Raw genomic sequence first — 16,739 nt, 5'->3', positions numbered from 1 at the left:
ATGATCATTGTTTTTTGTTAACCAATGTTGCAGCGTTGTAACGAATGTTTTTGCTAAGTGTTTAAATTCTGGATAACCGTTATGTTATATCACGTTCAAGATCAACACGATAAACAACCGCGCGGAAGTTGAAAAAAAGAATTTTTTTGTTGACAGTGCGAAATTTACAAAATAATTGAATTAACTAGTAAATAATGGACGTACAAATAAATGCTGCTCTTAATGGAATTAAGAATTTACGCGCCAGCGTCTCCAATATATTTGAAGTAAGTAAATCGATCAATTTACGATGATATTTAATGATTTTTTAAAAACGCCGAATTGTAAACATTTTTAGACAGCAATAACTGCTGAAGGAACTTTCTTGCTTGAAGAATCAATTGCTTGTGTTACTCAGAACTTCAAGGAAACCGAGACATGCATAAACAATTTAAATGCTCCATCCGTTCCATTCACTTTGGGAAATACTTCGTACCTCAATTATGAAACTGATCTGGAAAAACAGAATGTAAGGAATTAATATAGGTTTAGTGATAAAATGCTTACTGGAAGATTATTTTTAGATGTACAATGAATTAGTGAATGGATACAAGTGGTATGAAAAGACTCATCAGTATTCAGCAATTGCAAGCACTCTTTTACAGCATAATTCCTTAAAACGATCATATTTCTCATCGTCCAACAAAAGAAGGAGATTACTTACAGGAGCACATACAGGTAACAGAATTTAATATTGCCGTATTTGATGTATCTAATAAGTTAAACTCATTTAGTTCCTCCAAAACATGTTGACCATCTCATTAGCACATTCAACGTTAATAATATGCAACTGAAAATCTATAGACCTTTTGCAACAAATGCATTTCTTCATGTGAGTTACTTAACATACAATTTATTGAAATTCTTATGTCTTACAATTCATAATTAATAATTTTATAGATAAACTTGAGTCGTGTTTTGAAAGCAGCAATAATATTACGCGGTTTAATGATCGAATGGGTCACTGTGAAAGGCTTCAACGAATCTTTGGATAATGTAGATGATCATTGGAGTGAATCGAGATATGAGGTCTTTCGGCGAGTACAAAAAGCTGCACATTCTGCAATGCTTCATTTTTATTCACCAACATTCGCAGAGTTAGCAATAAGAAGTTTCATAACATGGTTTGGAAGTTATAGTACTTTATTCAGTGAACCGTGTAAAATGTGTGGAAAACATTTGTTGAATGCACTTCCGCCAACCCATCGAGATGTACGTTCATTAGACCCAACTCATGAAGAATGCAGGAAGTAGACAGTATAATTTATTTGGTCCAACTAACTTTGGGGATATCGAAGTGCTCTGTCAATTGATCCAATTTCTCATTAAACTTCTCTACCTATAAACGGATTATCATGGAAAATATTAATTAAACTGTGTAATGTCTTTATAAAGGATATTCTTACCTGTTGTTTATGTGTTGTTTGAGCCTTCTCCTTAATCCTTTTGTTTTGCATTTTTTCCTGCATCTTTTTAAATGCCAATTCGGCCTTTGTAAATCGTTCCTGACCCTCCTTAATTTTGACTGTATCTCTGTCTGTTTCTGCTATTTTTTGTTCCTCATCTTTTTTGGAACTCTTCTTCTTTTTCTTCTTTTTGGATATTTCGCTGTCCGTCTTCAACTTCAATTTTCCTTTTGTGTATTGTGCATAATCGTCTGACATCTTTAATCGTTTGATAAGCTTGAGATATGAGTAAATTAAATATTTTGTGATCTTTTGTTATGATTTTTTTTCTCCGATTTCTACAAATAATTTGAATTTTCAAAAAGTAATGAAATTCGTTATCGTCTAAGTACATATAGCATTCCATTAAAAATTCTACAAAATATCTCTCCATCTCGACAATTCAAATTTTTTGAAAATCGTTAATTTTTGAAAGGAATGAAATTAGAATTAAAATGTTTTGTTTCTAACGAATTTTCGAAATTCAAAATCTTTTATTAAAAATTCTTATATCTGTTCAAAAAACAAATCGGGTTTTAAAAAATTAAATAATACGTAAATTTAAGTAATATTAAATAAAATAAAGGTAAAAGTCTTAAATTTCAATGAAATTTAATAGAAAACATATTGAATTTTACCAACTAGTCTAGGTACATCCAACATTCTATTAAAATGTCTTCATATCGACAGATCTAATGGCTATGTAACTCATAATTAATCTAATGTAACTTGTCAAAAGGGGGAAAGATGTAATGAAAATTGACAAATTAGAACGGAAGTGGAAATTACGAATTAAAAAGATTATTCTTAACGAATTTTCGAAATTCAAAATCTTTTATTAAAAATTCTTATATCTGTTCAAAAAACAAATCGGGTTTTAAAAAATTAAATAATACGTAAATTTAAGTAATATTAAATAAAATAAATAATTAAAAGATTAAGATAACTAGTGGATTAATAAGTAAAACATAACAGAATCGATTAACATAATTCATTTCCATTTTCCTACAATTTTTACATTGTTCTTCGTTTTTGAACGGGAAACATCCAGTAAACACTCGAGGAAAAAAGTTAATTAAGTTTATCATTTTTAATTACAACAAGTTGATTAAATTAAAGGGACAATATTACTGCCTGCAAAGTAATAAGTTTCGGATAGATCCAGCATGTTTAATCAATAGAAATCTCATAAAAACTAATTAGAATTCAAAGGTTTTAACTGTGTGAATATCGAAAATTTTGGAAACTTCGCTGAAATGGATGTGATTTTCACATGAGCTACGAACCCCCTTGTCTTTTGAAAATGTGAGATCTATAGAAAGAAAAAAAAAATTGTCGTCGCAAAAAAATATTCTTAAAAGTTATTAATTCCTTTAAAAATTATTAGAAAAGAGGTGTTAAAGTGTAAAGAATTCGTAATGCAAGAAGAAAATGAAAGTAGAGTGAAGAAAGTGAATAAAAAAGTATCAAATGCAAAAATGTCTAAAAATCAAAAAGCACCACAAAATCAACAAAATATTAGTGAATCACCACAAAATGTACGTTTGGATACATCAGAAAGTGACGAGGAATCTGTTTCAGAGGTAATAAACGTACAAATAATGGGATAAATAGTGATTTTAGTTAATTTCTTTATTTGTCCCAAAGTGAAAATTTTCTCTCTGATTTCGGCCATTTGTGTGAATGTTATTTTGTAAGTGTATGTATAGAGGGGTATAGAGACATAAAAAGTAGGCAAAACTACAAAAAAAAAAAAATTCTTCATTTAAAAAAATATGAAATGAAGTATATTTAAGTCGATTCTATATTGTAATGTATGAATATGTGTTTTTTTCTGACATTTCATCACTAAATTATCATGTCTCGAGCATAAAATTTATGCTCACAAGAAAGGAACTTTTTTTTTTGTAGTCTATAATAAAACAGATAAAATTGATGATTATTTAATCATGCATTGGAAAATTTTTCTTCAAACATGAAATGAAATTGAAATATTTGTGACATTAAGTACAATATTTAAAGTGTTTACATCATCATAAAGCTCCCAAAAGTGGCTAAAAAGGGTTAAAAACGTCTTCTCATCGTCAAAATGGCTTCTTAAATTATGATAATCAATTTCAAATTCCGAAAAATACATTTGCAAATGCACATTAGAACTTGCAATTTTTTTTTTCATCCTCTCTTTTTTTTTTCGTTCGTCTAATGGATTAGTTATTAGGAATAAAAGTTCAGTTTAACCTGTTTTTCTTCAAGAAATTATCTTTAATTATTTTGGAAGAAAAAAATTTATTTGTTCCACATACAAAATGTACAAAAGAAAATTTCATTCGTGCCTTTTTCTTTTAATGAAAAAATAAAAAAAAAAAGATTTTAATGCGAAATTTCTGATGATTTTGTGCATTGTTGCCAGTGAATAAATGTTAATAGTAAGCTTACATTCACAATTATTTCAATTGAATAGAAAATTTTAATTTCCACAAAAAAATCCATTGACTTTAAGAACAAGTCTTACTGTCTCAGACTTTAAATAATGTTTATTATTGCTGACGATGACAAACTATTTCTCCCATATCCATCATTCATTCTTTTTAATCAAGATTCAGTCATTCATTGTACATCATTTTTATCAATCATTGACCTATTTATAATCAAAAAAACTGGAAAGTTTTTCTGATTTTTTTTTTTTTATTTTATCCGGTCCTATACGGAGTAATTTAAAAATATATATTTTTAATTCGTACGCTTTGTGTACATGAATGAGTCTGACTATTTTTTTTTTTTTTCATGTTTGAGTCTATTAAACTTTACACTTTACACTGCCATCCGCTTCGGAGAAAATCCCATCCTTCTCTTTTCGTTTTATCTTTCTTCCCAAAAAGTGAATTAATGCATTTTTGTAAATATTTTTTTTACTTCTATTCATACTTAATGAAGGTAGAAACTATGTCGTATTAGTGCGATATGAAAAAAAAAAGAAAAAAAAAATAGTGATACTACTGAGACAGTGTTTAAATTTTATTGTATTGGTGTAAAAATAGTGATTTTCTCTTTGAAGCACGCAGTGTTGCAAACTTTTTCATCGTCATCATCATCATCATTGTATCATCATCATCGTCAATAATAATATTATTTTTTTTTTTTGTCTACATTATTTATATATGCAAAATATACACATAATAATGAATATTTTCGACAATTTTATCGTATTTTGTACGGAAAAGAAGTCAGTTTGTAGAAAATTTGCAGAATGAAGAAAAAAATGTTCAATATTGATTCTTATGGTAGACTTATGAAATTCTAAATGTTCTCGTCCACACATATTAAATTATTTATCAAGATGACTATGAACGTAGGAATTCTGAGAAATCCCCCTTTATTTCTAAAATACATTCCAATAAGCTTTTCATACAATAAAAAATCATTATGGAATCGTGTGTAATTTTTAGATTCTGCTGGCATGTCTTTGTTTAAGGCCAGGTCTTTTGGTAAGTTTAACGAATCTCTACATTTACTTTTACTTTTATTTTCTAATTGTTTCATGAAATTTTTACTAAAAAAACGTATTTTTGTATGATAAAAATTTAACCTATACATCCATGTAAAAAAATGCATTCTGCATGAATGGCTTTATTTTTTTTTTTTCTTTAAATATTTTTCAAAACTTATAAAGATCGTGGCCTTGACATAGAAAATGCTTTAATTTTGAATCGAAAAGGCGTTGAAGGATATGCGGTGAATAAAAAAACAAGATCCTTTGAAGTTCGTTTTATTTTGTGTGCCGACTAATTCATGACTCCAATTTTTTTCTAAGAAAAACAATAATTCTCATGTGAATAGACTTTTAATACATTCTATCCAATCCAAAAATCGATTCTGTTTTTAGGAATCATTTCCACAGGATAATGATGATATATCAACTGAAGAGTTTCCTGAAGATGAAGAGTCCTGCGAATCAGAAAATGATCAGGAGGAGGATGTATCAGAAGAGGATTCTGAAGAAGATAACACAGACGATGACTCAGATGCCACTGCCGATGAAGCTCATCAAAGTGGACCTGCTAAGAAATTTCTCCTTAATATAGATGACGATCAGCAAATGTCAAAACAAACGAGAATAGAATCAATATTAGAAGCTGCTGCTGCTAGCAAAGATAAACGTGGAAATCCTGTCCTTAGAAATGCTACAGCTGCTCTAGACGAAGCTGCCCAAACAATCACAAGAATGAGAAGTGACGCAAGTCCACGTGATAAAAAGTAAATATATTCGGAACTAACTCACCTAAAAAAAAGTAATCAATACAAAACGGTTAATTTATTTCTTCTATTTTAGTCTCTTGTCTAGAACGCTTATAGCGGCTTGTACAGATAATGACGTTAATGCAGTTAGAAGATTGCTTGTGGAAGGAAATAATCTTAATGACACAGATGATGGAGATTCACTTCTTTCGTTAGCATGTTCAGCTGGATATTATGAACTTGCACAAGTTTTACTAGCAATGTCAGCACAAGTTGAAGATCGCGGACAGAAAAATGACTGTACACCCTTGATGGAAGCTGCCTCTGCTGGTCATGTAGAAATTATTGAACTATTAATACGACACGGTGCAGATGTTAATGCACAATCTTCTACCGGCAACACGCCATTAATGTATGCATGTGCGGGTGGTCATGTGGAAGCGGTTAAAGTGCTTCTTGCACATGGAGCAAATGTTGAAGATCATAATGAGAATGGACACACACCTTTAATGGAATCTGCTTCTGCTGGACATGTTGAAGTAGCAAAGGTAACTATTTTTAAAAAGTATATATATGCTAAAGCTGTTTTGATTGGTTTTTTAATTACAAATGATTATAAACAAATGATTGAGCTTTAGAGTCTGATAATACTGAGTATTTTCGTGATTCAAGCAATGGGAAATATCTTTGATCTTATCTGATGTTTTATTCTCCATAAATATTTAAACTATTATTTTCTTTATTCTACATTACATAAACATTTTTTCTTTAATACTTACTCTAGATTCTTCTGGACCATGGAGCAGGAATAAACACTCATTCAAATGAATTTAAAGAGAGTGCACTCACACTTGCTTGTTATAAAGGTCATTTGGATATGGTACGCTTTCTGCTAGAGGCAGGTGCTGACCAAGAACATAAGACCGATGAAATGCATACAGCACTCATGGAAGCATCTATGGATGGACATGTTGAAGTTGCTCGTTTATTACTCGATTCTGGAGCTCAGGTTAACATGCCAACAGATTCATTTGAATCACCATTAACATTAGCTGCATGTGGAGGTCATGTTGATCTTGCCATGCTCTTGATTGAGCGTGGTGCAAACATAGAAGAAGTTAATGATGAAGGATATACGCCGTTGATGGAAGCAGCGAGAGAGGGTCATGAAGAAATGGTTTCTTTACTATTAACACAAGGTTTGTAAATTTTAGTCTCAAAAATCTGTACATTACTTAACATTTTATTATTAATAGGTGCAAATATAAATGCACAAACTGAAGAGACACAAGAAACAGCTCTCACACTCGCCTGTTGTGGTGGATTCCTTGAAGTAGCAGACTATTTAATAAAGCATGGTGCTGATATAGAATTAGGAGCAAGTACACCTTTGATGGAGGCCGCACAAGAGGGACATTTGGAACTTGTTAAATTTCTGTTAGAAAATAGAGCTGATGTTCATGCGCAAACACAAACAGGCGATACAGCTCTAACATATGCTTGTGAAAATGGTCATACAGATGTTGCAGAAATCCTGTTACATTATGGTGCTGAGTTGGAGCATTTAAGTGAAGGTGGACGAACTCCATTGATGAAAGCTTGTCGAGCCGGTCATATTTGCACAGTCAAGTTTTTAATTCAAAAAGGAGCTGATGTTAATCGTCAAACAACTAATAATGATCACACTCCATTATCACTTGCATGTGCAGGAGGTCATCAGCAAGTTGTGGAATTATTATTGGCACATGGTGCTGATCCTTATCATAAATTAAAGGATAATAGTACAATGTTGATTGAAGCCGCAAAAGGAGGACACACAGGTGTTGTACAACTTCTCCTTGATTATCCGACTTCAATTCCTCCGCCTCAACAACAATCTGTTTATATTCCTGCAACAATGCCGCATCAGACATCGCAAATGAATATAACACAAATCAAACAACAACAGTTGAAGATTCTTCAACAACAGCAACAACAACAACAGCAATTTATGGTTACTCCACCAGGCCTTCATGAAGTTACTGAAGTTATTCGCCTCCAAGATCCACCTGGAATGTTTCAGTCACAAACAGAGATGATTCAAAATCAAAATTATATTATTGATCAAAATTTAATGTCTCAAGTGTCTGATTCCTCAATGCTATCTCAAATGAAACTCCTTCAGTCAACGGGATTTAAAGATGGGCTTGCGTATGGATTAACAAAAGGACAAAATGCTGTATCTTCAATTATAAATCAACAAAACGGAAACAATATTAATGTAGTAACATGTAATAATCAACAACCTCCATTAATCACTAATAACTTGTGCATGTCATCATCGTCTTCTGCCTCGTCTTCAACAAATAAACAGAAAAATATTTCTCGTAAAAAGTGTTCTTCTGGATCATACAATGATATGCAACCTACAGGAACAGTTGAAGTTAGGAGTACAACCAACGAAGAAGAAAATGTTTCATACATCAAGAGTAGTTTGGATAAGGTAAATTTCATTCGATTTTGTCTTTAGATAGACTATATAAAATCAATATTAATTCAGCTCGATAATACTCTCCAAAAGAACATCCAGTTCATTCATGATTCGGGTCCTCCATCAACTCTTCTGCCATCAGGAACTTATGTCGATATAACAACAGCTGCCCAAGGTAACACCAAATAATTTATATGATATAATTTAGATAAACGAGAATTAATAATAAAATTTTACTAGGCAAAAATATTAACTTAACATCAAATAATCAACTTCAAAATACTTCAACGATAATTAATAAACCAACACAATTAGCAACTAAATCTGAGGTTTCACAAGCAACTGCCATTAGTGATCGTCCCAAAGTAAAAGCGAAAAATTCTCGCAAGAGTCAGCAACAACAGCAGCAACAAAATCAACAATCTCAAAGTGGAGTAAGTTTAGCTGAGAATTTAAAACTTGGATATCCTTCTAAATGTGACTTAATTTAATTTTTAACAGAAACTAACAACACTCACTGCATCTAAGATTGAACAAGATATAGCCGACCAAGTTTCTCTGAAATCTAATGCAACTATAGTTCCTCAAACCATTCAAGAAGCATCTCTAACAGCTTATCAACCAACTGCAGTTGTCGATGACAACAAAGATAACAAAAATTCAACATTTGAAAAGAATCATGCATACAGTCTAGTAGATTTTGAAGCTTTTCAAAAAATGCCTCTGAATAATTTGTCGAATCGTTCTGCTCATTGGGATCCGAAAGTTTTCAGGAAAATTGCTCAGCTTATTGATCCGCCCAAAACGCCTAATGAGACTCCACCTCAGAGTCATAACAATAGTCGTCCAAATTCACCAGAGGAGAAAAAACTTGAAAGTAAGCATAGCTAATTATTTCAAAGTAACTTTAGTTAATATACTCCATGTTAACTTTTGTTTTAGATGAATTTAAGTCACTCATTGAAGAAGCAATGCATAATGGAATACGTGACAACAATGTAAGTTTACTTGACTCTTTTTCTATTACTAAATTAGAATGCGCCTTAAATTCCAATTTTACACATAATGTAAAATATTTCATGTAAATTTTTCGTGCGATGAATTTTTGTAAGCTTATCTAACGGATTTTTTTGAATACCAATACGTTGTGTATTTACACGTATTAAAACTGTTAAAATTGAGTAAATATTGCTAGCAAATGCATATGTTGTAAATTTGACGTTAGACTTAATGAAATATCATTTTTTTTTTCTTGAAACAGGATGAACTCATGCACGTTGAAGGATTAGAGAAGACTTTGACATCAATTCATCAGTTGAATCCCGAAGAGTTCTCAGGATGCGGTAACACTTATCCATCATTGGAGGCAATAGAGTCATTCAATACTGAAGATGTTGCAGCAATTAGTACAGATGATGCTACTGGTCCTATTTACAATTACGAATGGGTTGATGAAATAATGCAAACCTTAAATGTATCGCCTGATATTTCAAATGCTTTTCACGTAAGAAGATGCAATTTATCTTTTAAAAATCTTTATTACAATATTATTCCTTTTATTATATTAGGAAATTGCCGCAAATATTAATAATCAGGACTTGGAGCAATATGCTAATTTCTTCGGATTGAATTCAATCTGCAAATCTAAATGGTCAACACCACATTGGCCATCACATCAAATAACATCGCAGAGTACATCGCCGACAAATGAGCAAGAAGAAAACATAATTATTCATAATGAAGGAGATCATATGGATGGAAAGCAAGATGATCAAAATTTATTAATGATTGATCAGACTGGATATACACCTCAATTTACTGTTGAACAGTTACAGTTACTGTCACAACTTCAGGTAGTGAAATGTTAAATATTGAAAAGTGAAAAGAAATTTAAAATTTTTATGTTTCCAGCAACAACATCCTCTTCTTCAAATCGATCCACAGACTGCTCAAAATATACTCATGCCCTCGGGTACAGGATTTCAGATGTCACCTTCCAATATTATGACTGGTCAACAGAAAGGTGTACCAGATACTCAACAGACTAAATTTGTATTTAATGTCGATGGAGAAAAAACATCACAATCCCTTCAACTCCTATTTCAACTTCCAAATGATAGTCAGCAGCAGCAGCAACAACAGCAGCCATCAGTGACAATGAAAACACCGAATTTAAATCAAAAAGTTCAACAAAATGTTGCACAAACTCAAACAATGCCAATAAATGCAAGCACTGCGCAGCCCATCCAACTTCCACAAATGCTAAACCACCAACAAAGTTTCCTCAATTTCCAATTGCAACAGCAACAACATCAAAATTTACAACCTGACATTCAAAATGCAATAAGTAATATGCAACAACAACAGCAACAGCAAAAAATTCAGCCAATAATGAATAAAGCAAATTATCAGCAAGTTGCTACACAAACCCAAATTGTAGGTACTCAAACCCAATCGCATGCACATTCGATCGATATTCAACCGCACCCTACACAAACAGTAAGTAAAACTACTAATGCACAATCGAGTGTATGTGGAAAGAAACCGAATATCTCAAATGATCAGAAAAGAAAGGAAAAGTCACGCTATGCATTGAGGCAAGCGGCATCAAATCAAAATCAATTTCAGTATGATCAACAATTACAGTATGCCAATATTCCTAGTTCGACAGGAACAACTGATCGTTCTATAGAAATTGACTCTGAAACAGATTCTAATCATGATACAGCATTAACTCTTGCATGTGCTGGTGGACATGAGGAATTGGTTGAACTTTTATTAAGTAGAAAGGCTAATATTGAGCATCGTGACAAAAAAGGATTTACACCATTGATCTTAGCAGCAACAGCTGGCCATGAAAAAGTCGTAGAGACTTTAATAAATAATGGAGCAGATCTAGAGGCACAATCTGAGAGAACTAAAGATACGCCTTTATCACTCGCATGTTCCGGTGGACGTTATGAAGTTGTTGAATTATTGTTGCGATTTGGTGCCAATAAGGAGCATAGAAATGTATCCGATTATACTCCACTGTCATTGGCCGCGAGCGGTGGCTACGTTAATATTATAAAACTATTATTAAATCATGGTGCTGAGATCAATTCACGAACTGGCAGCAAATTAGGAATTTCTCCCTTAATGCTGGCTGCAATGAATGGACATACAGCAGCTGTTCGACTTCTATTAGATATGGGAAGTGATATAAATGCGCAAATCGAAACAAACCGCAATACTGCTCTGACACTTGCATGTTTTCAAGGTCGTCATGAGGTAGTTAGTCTTTTGTTAGACCGCAAAGCTAATGTTGAACATCGTGCCAAGACAGGACTTACACCTTTAATGGAAGCAGCCAGTGGAGGTTATATTGAAGTTGGAAGAGTTCTTTTGGACAAAGGAGCTGACGTTAATGCAGCACCAGTGCCATCCTCACGAGATACAGCGCTAACAATCGCTGCCGACAAAGGGCACTTGAAATTTGTTGAACTATTATTAGCAAGAGGTGCTGCAGTTGAGGTTAAAAACAAAAAAGGAAATTCACCATTATGGCTAGCAGCAAATGGAGGGCATCTTGGAGTAGTTGAAGCACTTTATCATGCAAAAGCAGATATTGATTCACAAGATAATCGAAAGGTGTCATGTTTAATGGCTGCTTTCCGAAAAGGTCATGTGAAAGTTGTAAAATGGATGGTTAATCATGTTTCTCAATTTCCATCAGATCAAGAAATGACACGCTACATTACTGTTGTTGACAAAGAAGTAGTTGATAAGTGTCATGAATGTGTTAAAATCATTCGTGCTGCAAAAGAGACACAGGCCGCTAAAGCAAACATTAATGCATCCATTTTACTTAAAGAGCTAGACATGGAAAAGTCAAGAGAAGATGCACGCAAAGCAGCTGCAGCAAAGAGACGTGAGAGAAAGAAACGTCGCAAGCAAGAGAAGAGAGAAGCACAGAGAAAGGCGAATGGTGAAACAAATGTTCAAGCTAAGAATAATTCCAATAATCAAAAGAATAAGAATAACAATAATAAACAAGAAGAAAGTGAAGAAGAATCAGAAGAGGAAGACTCTAATGATGAAGATAATGAAAATGATTTAGTTCCTGATAAAGAAGAAGGTGGTGATTCCGGTATTGATCAAGGTTCCTGCTCATCAACGGAAGCCAAAACCAAAATGTTGCCCACTCATCAAGAAGTACCAGAAGAACAACAACCGAAAAGCACGCAGAAAAATAAGAATAGAAAGAAAAATCAACAGGAAACACCAAAAGTTAATAATAATAATAATAATACCACAACAGTGAATAGCAGCAAAAATTCAAACAGATCGAATAGTCCACTTCCATCAACAAGCACTAAAGTATCTGAAATTCCTAATAAAATATTTTCACGAGAAACTGAAACGAAAAAGAATCGAGACCAAAAGAATCAGCAACAAAAAGTAAGCGAAAGCGATAACAAAACTACAAAACCAATCGAAAAGGAAAATGTTCCAAATAATAAGGCAAGAGATAACAAGAATGCAGAGAGTGCTAGAAATCACCATAAGAAATCATTAGTCTTTGGCAATTCAAGATCAAGCGATGATTATGATGTCGATTTTTCTAAATCTAGCACATTCACTCAATCATCAGCAAAAACTAACAAATCTACAACATCGCCCTCAAAACCAGCATCGGTATCATCTTCAGCAACATATTCAAATGTTTCAGCATCAAAATCTCAATTTAAAGGAGACGATGAATGGAAAGAAGTTGGAAGAAAGCCAACAACAACTCCAAATGTTGCACCATCAAATCCAGCAACAAATGAAATCGGTTATAAAAAGATTCAAGTACCATTAAATGCTATATCAAGAGTAATTGGTAGACAAGGCTCTAATATTAATGCTATAAGAGCCGCTACTGGCGCACATATTGAAGTTGAGAAACAAGGAAAAACTCAAGGTGATCGTTCAATTACGATTAAAGGTGTTCCTGAGGCTACAAAGCAGGCTCATAACTTAATATCAGCACTTGTCAAAGATCCTGATGCTGATATTTTGAGTATGCTTCCAAGAAATAACTTCCAACCTGTAAGATCATCATCAAGTACCAATATTATATCACCTTCATCAACAGCAGCAATTAATAATGGAACGAGCGTTTGGGAAAAAAGTTTGAACACTATCCCAACGGTCACTAATCCAGTTAAACCTGCATCATATGCTGCGCCATTAAAAACTGCTACTCCTCCAACCACAAGTGGTAAATCAATCACTCCTACCCAACTTGCTAAGAGTAATCAAAGATCAGTAGCAAAGAATCTTTTCACTGGAAGCAATATTATCCGACCAACACCAACATCGAATGCTAAAATACTTATGCAAGATGGTGCAAAGAAGGGCATTATTGCAACAAATGGACCACCAACAAAACCAGCAACTAGTTTGAATTCTCAAACATCAGTGAGTGGAACGTTTGCATCGAAATTAAATAGCACTGGTGATATGACAATGGCAGGTGAAAAAAAGAATATGTCGCAAATTATTCAATCTCCAATGAAGCAAATATTTTCATCGTCAAATATTTCAACATCTCTACCAACCCCATTCTCAAATACTTCAAATGCATCAACGGACAGTAATGTACAAATGCAACAACCTCAGCCAGTTGTTAGTTCAAGTACATCTTCAAATATGACACGATCTATTACACCAATTGGCCCACCAACAAGAAATTCAAATGCATCACCACACACTTCGCACATAGTTAACACATTGGATTTAAGTACGCCATACAACAATCCAATTACATCATCACATCCAGTGGTTAATGATTTGACAACACAAATTCAATCAAAACTAAGCGAATTACATGTTAGTGCACAAGGATTGGAATATTCATTATTCGATAACTGTAAGACTTGGTCACAGGAACAATCTGTGGCTTTCAATGAGCAGTTAAGTGCACCATTTATTGAACATTCAGCTCCGATAATTTTTGATGCATCAAAGGCTCCAGGATATCGTGGAAATGCTTCAATCAATTCTCCAGTGAGTTCTAAAACTTCAAGTAACTCAGCTACACCACCATCAACAGTTTTAGCAACTCAGGCACCAACAAATGCTTCAAATAATGTATCACAATCAAGTGGTACATTTGGTGATATGAACTCTATTAAACCAATTGGTTCAGGTATGCAACAGCAACAGCAGCAACAACAACAACAACCAATAGGACCTGTTCAAAGACCAAACATGATGAATAATACAAGCAGAATTGATTCTAGTGTATCTAATGTGTATGGTAGATCAAGTGGAACGATGTTCGACAGATATATGCCAAACGAATCATCTTATGGATCAATGAACTTTATGAATCCTGCCTCAATGTCTCGCTTAAATCCAAAAGCTTCTGCTTTCTCAACTAGTAATCTTCAAAATAAAATGAATTCAAATCAGTATGATACAGCATCAGCAAGTACTGCTAACTCAAATACCAACAATAATAATAGCAATCCAAGTAATAATAATTATATGAAGTCACAGGCTGGAAACATGTCTGGACATCAAAATTATCATCGTACTTCTATGAATAATCAACCTTCAAGATGGCTCGGTGATTTAGGACATTCATTTGTTGGTCAAACAATGGATTATATGGCAGCCGGATCGTCTCCAAATATGTCACCAAATAACAATAATAATAACAACAACACAATTAATGGCCCAAATGCTAGTAACGTTATTGATGATTCAAGAAAGGCACCACGACCGATTGGAACAGAACGTCATAACTTTAAATATAATTGTTTCCAATATCCCATGAATCAAGCACCACCACCAAGTAATCCAATGGACTTGGATAGTCAAATGCTAGGTCAAATTGGACCAAACTCTTGGTTGGATAAAACTCAACATCAGTGGCAAGCCCAATCAAATATAGCTGTAATTCGAAATCCATATGAAGCTACAGCTGACTACATGATTCCAGATGTATTTCAAGTAAATAATGAATAATTTCATTCTTAATGATTAAACGATGTTAATTATTAATTCCTTTTTATAGCAACAATATACTTTGGATCAACAAATGGGATATGCTAGAAATGGCGGACAAGCTCCTAATAATCATCCTTACCATACAAATGTATATATGAACGATTTATCAAATCTAACGACTAACGATTTGCAACAATCTTCATATGAAAAGCAGCAGGTATGATCAAGCTTAAAATTCCTATCTTGTTGCTGGAAATAACAAAATATTTATATCTTTTTAGCCATGGACAGCAAAGTGGACACACTAAATTGATGTTGATATTGGAAACTTTCTTCTTGATTAAAAATTCATTAATCCTTTTAATAATTTTATTTTGATGACATTTTTGAATTATGTAATTCGTCTTAAGGACTGCTTGTGTATTGTATTTTTCTTATTCTTTTTATTTAAAAAAAAATCCATTCATATTAAATGAAATTAATCCAACAAGACAGAATACAACGACAAACATCATAAGTTTTCTTATTTGATACTTTCCTAAGATTTTTGATTTTTTCTCCTGAGATTTACTTTGATATATTTAAACAAGAAGAATAAATTCAAAAGGAAGTTAATACCGAAAAAAATAAAACGAAATGGGCGAATAATTATAAGAAAATGACTAAGTTACTTGGAGACATGTAGCACTATTGTTTTGGAAACGAAAGAATTTTTAAAAACATTAGTGCATTTTACGCATTCTAATTATAATCCTTCTTTAAATTAGATCATGTTATGCTGAGATGTGTACGCTGATATCTTATTATTTGATTTAAAACTTTTTGTAATTCTTTATATTTCTAAACATTATAAAACAAAAAAAATTGGAATTGATTCCGTAACAGAATTAGAGATGGTCAATGTGGATGACATGGAAGTAAAGGAAATAATAAAAAAACTAAAAGTTTTGTTTTGTTATAAGATATATTTGAGAGAGTAAGCATGCAAATTATGGCATGAAATAATTTTTTTGAAGAGAGAAAAATTGTTTATTTTAAAAAATTGGTAAAAAAAAATATATAAAAAATCACTTGATTCTTGAAAGTTGTAAGTTATAAAAATGCTTTGAAGATATAAAAAAAAAAATAAAAAATTTCGTGAAAATCAATGCTAGAAAATACGAATTTTGCTAAATAATTCAAAACGATGCAAGAGAAATTGCAATGATAATATAATAAATTATTATTACTATTCTTATTATGCATGATGAAAAGTAAAAAGTAAAAAAAAAAAAAACATTTAAATCACTGGAAAAGGATGATGAAATTCTACTATAGTAATATATAAAAACTGAATATTAAAAGAATAAAAAAAAATATTGTGTTTCATTCATTCACAAATACTTTTGTTGATTTTCAGGTTGATTAAGGTCAATTCACACGTTCTTCAAATAAAAAGAAGGAAATGAGCAAGTTCAAAAGGTTACAAAACATTGGCATTAGTCATCGTGCAAATATTTACTTTATTTTGCCAAATTTATCATAAAATCAGACAATATTTTGATACAATTTTTTAAAGTCACCCCAAT

General features: G+C 32.4%; 3 protein-coding genes across 5 annotated transcripts; 2 read left to right on the top strand and 1 right to left on the bottom strand.

Moving 5' to 3' along the window:
* The first annotated feature begins 121 nt into the window (after positions 1–121).
* MED27 (mediator complex subunit 27) lies at positions 122–1,438 on the top strand. The gene is made up of 5 exons (XM_070648035.1): positions 122–266; positions 338–508; positions 564–717; positions 774–871; positions 940–1,438. Exons 1-5 carry the CDS (start codon positions 195–197, stop codon positions 1,291–1,293), a joined length of 849 nt encoding a protein of 282 aa, XP_070504136.1. The 5' UTR covers positions 122–194; the 3' UTR covers positions 1,294–1,438.
* On the bottom strand, positions 1,162–1,778 carry LOC139096337 (protein FAM32A-like). Its single transcript, XM_070648034.1, has 2 exons — positions 1,446–1,778; positions 1,162–1,378 (listed from the first exon to the last, which is right to left on the bottom strand). Exons 1-2 carry the CDS (start codon positions 1,701–1,703, stop codon positions 1,304–1,306), a joined length of 333 nt encoding a protein of 110 aa, XP_070504135.1. The 5' UTR covers positions 1,704–1,778; the 3' UTR covers positions 1,162–1,303.
* Positions 1,779–2,498: 720 nt separating this feature from the next.
* mask (multiple ankyrin repeats single KH domain) lies at positions 2,499–16,477 on the top strand. 3 transcript variants are annotated; one of them, XM_070648065.1, is made up of 15 exons: positions 2,499–3,067; positions 4,931–4,969; positions 5,368–5,738; positions 5,815–6,268; positions 6,505–6,919; positions 6,977–8,202; positions 8,281–8,365; positions 8,431–8,624; positions 8,692–9,067; positions 9,133–9,188; positions 9,452–9,694; positions 9,759–10,043; positions 10,102–15,174; positions 15,239–15,388; positions 15,453–16,477. In XM_070648065.1, the coding sequence occupies exons 1-15, from the start codon at positions 2,903–2,905 to the stop codon at positions 15,477–15,479; spliced, it is 9,159 nt and encodes a 3,052-aa protein (XP_070504166.1). In that variant the 5' UTR covers positions 2,499–2,902; the 3' UTR covers positions 15,480–16,477. The 3 variants fall into 3 exon arrangements, with proteins under 3 accessions (XP_070504166.1, XP_070504165.1, XP_070504167.1); XM_070648064.1 differs by having other exon boundaries at positions 2,501–3,067; positions 8,260–8,365; XM_070648066.1 differs by lacking the exon at positions 4,931–4,969 and having other exon boundaries at positions 2,502–3,067; positions 8,260–8,365.
* Positions 16,478–16,739: the final 262 nt, after the last annotated feature.

This window comes from Chironomus tepperi, unplaced genomic scaffold (assembly GCF_022539635.2).
Source record: "Chironomus tepperi strain 1889 unplaced genomic scaffold, CSIRO-AGI_Ctep_v1 contig_386, whole genome shotgun sequence".
Taxonomy (NCBI): Eukaryota; Metazoa; Arthropoda; class Insecta; order Diptera; family Chironomidae; genus Chironomus; species Chironomus tepperi.
The sequence above is the reverse complement of the archived record's forward strand: the minus strand, read 5'-3'. Positions and strand labels throughout refer to the sequence as shown.